We start from the raw sequence: 6000 nt of genomic DNA on the forward strand, positions 1-6000 counted from the left end.
TTGATGCCAGAATAAAATAACATTTTTATCTGGTTGGAGCTTTAAGGTAAGGGAAGACAGGAGTCAAGCGATGAGGTAAAGTCAAACATGTAATTTAAACGAAATTGTTCACTTCCCCAGAGGTAGATAGACTCAAATGTGCCAAACAAAGGGCCAGACTGCCAGGTGCTTATGGCTCATGCCTGTAATCCTAGCTACTCGGGAGGCTGAGATCTGAGGATCATAGTTCAAAGCCAGCCCACGCAGCAAAGTCCGTAAAACTCTTATTTCCAATAAAACCACCAGAAAACTGGAAGTGGCGCTGTAGCTCAAGTGATAGAGCGCTAGCCTTAAACTGAAGAGCTGAGGGACAGCGCTCAGGCCCAGAGTTCAAGTCCCATTACTGACAAAAAAAAAAGGGGGTGGGGTGGACTGATGCCTTGGGCAGATCAGAATCACTTCCTTCTCCCTATCTACATCCAGATATGTCCTAAAACAATAGCTGAGCCTATCTAAACAGGTATCATCTCAATAAAAACTGGAAGTTCCCAAATAGACATAAATAGGTGCTGACTATATAACAAAGGGTTACTAGAGGGCTCCTTTTTTTTTTGCTGGTCATGGGGCCTGAACTCTGGGCCTGAGCGCTATCCCTAAGCTCTTCAAGCTCAAGGCTAGCATTCTACCACTTGAGCCACAGCGCCACTTCCAGCTTTTTCTGCTTATGTGGTGCTGAGGAAATGAACCTAGGGCCTCCTGCATGCAAAGCAAGCACTCTACCACTGAGCCACCTTCCCAGCCATAGAAGGTTCCTTTAAGAGACAACTCATCTACTCTGTTGAAGACTGCACTTAAATTGTAAAGCTGTGTTTGGCCAGTGTTCCAGGCCAGCCTAAGCTACTCAGTGAGACTCAAAAAAAGAAGGCTCGAGGTGGGAAGGTGGCTTAGTGCTAGAGCGCTTGCCTGGCATGCATGAAGCCCTGGGTTTGATTTTTCAATGCCACATTAAAAAAAAAGGGGGGGGGGGCTCTTGCAAATAAATGCAAGGCCTGAGCTCTTTCCCCAGCTCTACAAATAAGGCTGTGTGCCAGTTGTTCATGCCTGTAACCCTAGCTTCTCAGAAGGCTGATATCCAGAGGGCTGATGTTCCTTCAAAGCTTGCCTGAGCAGCAAGGTTCCCTACATTCTAGCTCCAAAAAGAAAACCCAGCAAAATGCTGGACTGTAGGAGTGGCTTAAGTGAGTAGAGTACCAGCTATGACAAAAATAAGAACTAATAACCCAGTACTGGCATAAATAATAATCTAGAACCTTTAAGAGAAACAAAAAAAATCTGGAAAACATGCTCACCAGTATGGATATCAGGAGGTCTGGATTCCATCCCCGATACTGTGTGACCTTGAACCAGTCACTTCATCTCTCTAGGACCTAAAATGTCTTCTTCTGTTAAAAAAAAAAAAAAAAAAGTGAGAGAGATATATAAATACCTTAGGGAATTGTGGTAAAAATTTAAGATCGTATGTAATGAAATCCCTAACATCAGATCTGTCCTGTTCCGACTACAACAGTGGACACACAACTATAATCAACTTCAGGTCTTTGGCCTGCTGGGACAGGGCAAAAACTAAAGTCTTCCGTTAAGATAAACTGAAAAACAAACCAAAAAACACCGTGATTTCTCCAGCAAAACAGTAGGTCTAGGAGTTTCCCATCTCCTTCCTTAAAGCAGTCGTTTCTAAGTGCTTTCGGGTCCTCCGCAGGGAGGTAGAGGAAAACCAACCCATACCTTGGCCCAGCACCTGCACCCCCCCCCCCACTAATGAACTCGAGCGGGCCGGGAGGGCCGCCATTGTGTCTGCATGTGTCACGTGCCCCGTTCAGACCGGGGTGGGGAGGCCAGTGTCCCACCACGCTTGGAGGTTTTAACCTGCCAGGGGGAAATCATAACACGCGCGGTGCTGGGAAGCCCGAGGGGAACCAGAGGGGACGCGTTCTAGAGCTTTCCAGCCGACCCCAGTTTCCTATTGGCGACGAACCGCGGCCACGTGTCGCCATTTTGTGTTCAGTAAACATGGCGGCCACCCACGCGGACCAAGCCCGCGGGGGGGGGGGGGGGGGGGGGGGTGCCACGTTAGCCGTTTGCTCTGCGGCATCCTCAAACACGCTCTCCACACCACCTTCTCCGACCTGGCTCTGCCCAAGGAGGAAAAGAGAAAGGGCAAAGCCCAACTCCGACGCCAGCGCCCTCAACCTTTCCTAGCGGGAGGCGCTCGGGAAAGAAAGGCTTCCCAAGATGGCGGCCCAGCCTCGAGCCGCCCCCGGAGAGCGGGGCGCGGCGGCGGCGGCGGCGGCGGCGGCGGCTGAGCGGCCGCGGCGGGAGCGAGCGCCCACCGCGCCGGGAAGGCCGCGGAGCCCGCAGTCCCACCCCGCGCCCTCGGAGTTCGGCCTGCACCGAGGCCCGTTATTGTTCCAAGGCGCGACACTGCCGCAGCAGGCACGACACAAGGGCAAAAGATGGGGGGGGGGCCTCCGGGTTTTGCCAAGAGAGCAGGAAAGTGCAAACAAAGCATTATATAAATGGCGCCATTCTTTTTATGGCCGTGTTTCTAACGCTTCACCAAAACACCACAGCCGGAGCTCTGCCAGCGACAGGAGCCCAGTTTAGTAACTTTCTCCTCAGCCGCCGCGACCGAGCCTAGGTAGGGGTTGGGGGGGGATGGGGGATGGCGCGGGGCGCTCGGACGCCAGGGACGAAAAGGCCCCACGTGCCCGCCGGCGCGCGCACCCGCGCGCCAGGCCGCGCCTCGCCACCCCTCCCCCCCGGAAGATGGAGGCTACCCCTCCCGTCCCCCCCCCCCCACGCTTGTGCGCATGCGCTCTGGGCACCTCACGCGCACGTTTTAAACCCGCGGCGTCCTAGCTACCGCCTGCAGTGGCCGCCGGGCTGCCTGTGTCGTTCCGCATGCAGAAGTCCCTTTATTAAAGCCGGGAAATGATATGCGTGTCCCACACTAAACACTAATATTTCCAGCCGCGGCCCCGCGGCCGTGAAAGCCGGTAAAATATATGTTCGCTTTAGAAGTCTGCCGGTCCCGCAGCACCCACCCTCCGGGTGCATCAGCTTCACTACCGTGGGGTTGGGACATTTTTTTGTAGTACCGCGTGGAGGTGGGCACGAACTTGGGACCTAAAAGTTGTGGGTCCTCATTTTTTTCAAGGGGTCCTGCGCGGCAAGCACTTCCGGGGTCAGAGGGTACTCGGGGTTGAAAGCGGGCTTCCCGCCCCGCCCAGACCGCCGAGGCTGCCGCCGGAGTCGCTACCGCCGCGCCCTCGCCCACCCGCCCGCCCGCCGCTCCCGGCCCCGCTCGCCCCCTCCGCCGCCGCCGCCCGCCCCTGCGACGCCGCCGCGGCCTCCCGCCCGCACCCGCTCGCTCCCGCGGCCCTCGCTCGCCTCGCGCCGGCAGTTTTGGGCCTACACCTCCCCTCCCCCCGCCAGCCACCAAAGACTTGACCACGTAACGAGCCCAACTCCCCCGAACGCCGCCCGCCGCTCGCCATGGACGCCGGTGTGACCGAAAGCGGACTAAATGTGACTCTCACCATTCGGCTGCTTATGCACGGGAAGGAAGTGGGGAGCATCATTGGGAAGAAAGGGGAGTCGGTTAAGAGGATCCGCGAGGAGAGTGGCGCGCGGATCAACATCTCGGAGGGGAATTGTCCGGAGAGAATCATCACTCTGACCGGCCCCACCAATGCCATCTTTAAGGCCTTCGCCATGATCATCGACAAGCTGGAGGAAGATATCAACAGCTCCATGACCAACAGCACGGCGGCCAGCAGGCCCCCGGTCACCCTGAGGCTGGTGGTGCCGGCCACCCAGTGCGGCTCCCTGATTGGGAAAGGCGGCTGTAAGATCAAAGAGATCCGCGAGAGCACAGGGGCCCAGGTCCAGGTGGCGGGGGATATGCTGCCCAACTCCACCGAGCGGGCCATTACCATCGCTGGTGTACCGCAGTCTGTCACCGAGTGTGTCAAGCAGATCTGCCTGGTCATGCTGGAGACGCTCTCCCAGTCTCCGCAAGGGAGAGTCATGACCATTCCGTACCAGCCCATGCCGGCCAGCTCTCCCGTCATCTGCGCGGGCGGCCAAGATCGGTGCAGCGACGCCGCGGGCTACCCCCACGCCACCCATGACCTGGAGGGACCACCTCTAGATGCCTACTCCATTCAAGGACAACACACCATTTCGCCGCTCGATCTGGCCAAGCTGAACCAGGTGGCAAGACAACAGTCGCACTTTGCCATGATGCACGGCGGGACCGGATTCGCCGGAATTGACTCCAGCTCTCCAGAGGTGAAAGGCTATTGGGCAAGTTTGGATGCATCTACTCAAACCACCCATGAACTCACCATTCCAAATAACTTAATTGGCTGCATAATCGGGCGCCAAGGCGCCAACATCAATGAGATCCGCCAGATGTCGGGGGCCCAGATCAAAATTGCCAACCCAGTGGAAGGCTCCTCTGGTAGGCAGGTTACTATCACTGGCTCGGCTGCCAGTATTAGTCTGGCCCAGTATCTAATTAATGCCAGGCTTTCCTCTGAGAAGGGCATGGGGTGCAGCTAGAACAGTGTAGGGTCACTCATAACCCCCTTCTGCTGTTTTTCCCATGATCCAACTGTGTAATTTCTGGTCAGTGATTCCAGGTTTTAAATAATTTGTAAGTGTTCAGTTTCTACACTTTATCATCCGCTAAGAATTTAAAAATCACATTCTCTGTTCAGCTGTTAATGCTGGGATCCATATTTAGTTTTATAAGCTTTTCCCTGTTTTTAGTTTTGTTTGGGTTTTTTGGCTCATGGATTTTATTTCTGTTTGTCGATAAAAAGAAATGTAAGAGTGGAATGTTAATAAATTTCAGTTTAGTTCTGTAATGTCAAGAATTTAAGAATTAAAAAATGGATTGGTTAAAAAAAAACGCTTCATATTTGAAAAAACCTGGGAATTACTATCTTAAAACTCTTTGTTGGTGCCTTTTTTCCCCCCTTTCAGTGTAAGTGTTTGGAGGCTGAAGGGAGAAGGGTGGGTGGACCCTGGGTATTGGAACTGTTTTCACCTTATCTCTTAAGAATCCTTTCCCTTTGCCCCAACAAAGAAACAGCAGGTTGGGCCTGCTTTGGGATGTTGGTGTACAAAGACCAACGGTCTTTTCCTGGGAGTGATATCTCCAAGTGCCGGAGAATAGCCTCTGCCCGTTTTTCTGGTAGAAAACCTCAGGTTTTCTCGGGAGGAAAATGTCCGCTCTTCAGACCTGAAAAAAGAATAGCTACCTTTCCAACCAATCCCCCACCCCCCCTGGAAAAGCTTATCCAAGAACAATACAGTATTAGAAGTGGGGCAGCCTGAGGGAGGGAAGGGTAGGAGGAGGGCAGCAGCTGCAGGGTGGTGGGAATAAGAGGGTCTTGGACAGGGAGGGGGCTGGTACTAATCAACCACGTGGCAAGCATGCACCTGTGGCTAGCGGCTTGTCAGGATGTTACTACACCTGTCAGGCATATTCAGAAACAAAAGAGGCCCAGTTTCTAATTTTTCAGCTGTGCAGTGTTTTGGAGAATTGTCAGGAAATCCTTAATTGGGATATTCCTCACAGCTTAGAGATTGATCATTGACTACAGCCTAAGGAGGATCCTGGTGTCCAGAAGGCAGGTTTCTGGGTCCTACTTAAAAACCAACCTGAAAATTTGCTTTTTAAATGTTCTTAAGGGTCTTTGAGTGCCATTGTGTCTCTCGTGAATGAGGAAGATGTGAAGGCTTGGTAGCCTCATGGCACATCAGCCAATAAAACTAGGCTGGGCCTGAGGAGAGAGGAAAAAGTTTTTATCAGTCTAAGGCAGCACTGTAAACAAAAGCTAGTGCCTAAGTGTGCAGATCAAATCCCAGGCACTATGTAGGATATCATTACCATCAAAGAAATTCCTGTGGGAGGGAAGTATTATCCATAATAAATATTTGCTGAAGCTG

At 53.1% G+C, this 6000-nt stretch overlaps 1 protein-coding gene and 1 long non-coding RNA gene across 7 annotated transcripts in view; one reads left to right on the forward strand and one right to left on the reverse strand.

The window, feature by feature from the left end:
- Positions 1–2284, reverse strand: part of LOC122110523 — a 64993-nt gene extending 62709 nt beyond the window's left edge. Inside the window, exons 1-2 of one of the 6 annotated variants that reach the window (XR_006147892.1) lie at positions 2166–2284; positions 1329–1421 (exon numbers count right to left, since the gene is read on the reverse strand). This is a non-coding gene — a long non-coding RNA (uncharacterized LOC122110523). The other 5 variants (XR_006147894.1, XR_006147893.1, XR_006147891.1 and 2 more) reach the window with 5 other exon arrangements.
- A 960-nt stretch (positions 2285–3244) lies between these two features.
- Positions 3245–4957, forward strand: Pcbp1 (poly(rC) binding protein 1). The gene has a single exon (XM_042683099.1). It carries the CDS (start codon positions 3535–3537, stop codon positions 4603–4605), a length of 1071 nt encoding a protein of 356 aa, XP_042539033.1. The 5' UTR covers positions 3245–3534; the 3' UTR covers positions 4606–4957.
- The last annotated feature ends 1043 nt before the right edge of the window (positions 4958–6000 follow it).

This window comes from Dipodomys spectabilis, unplaced genomic scaffold (genome assembly GCF_019054845.1).
Source record: "Dipodomys spectabilis isolate Male_0828 unplaced genomic scaffold, ASM1905484v1 ptg000079l, whole genome shotgun sequence".
NCBI lineage: Eukaryota > Metazoa > Chordata > Mammalia > Rodentia > Heteromyidae > Dipodomys > Dipodomys spectabilis.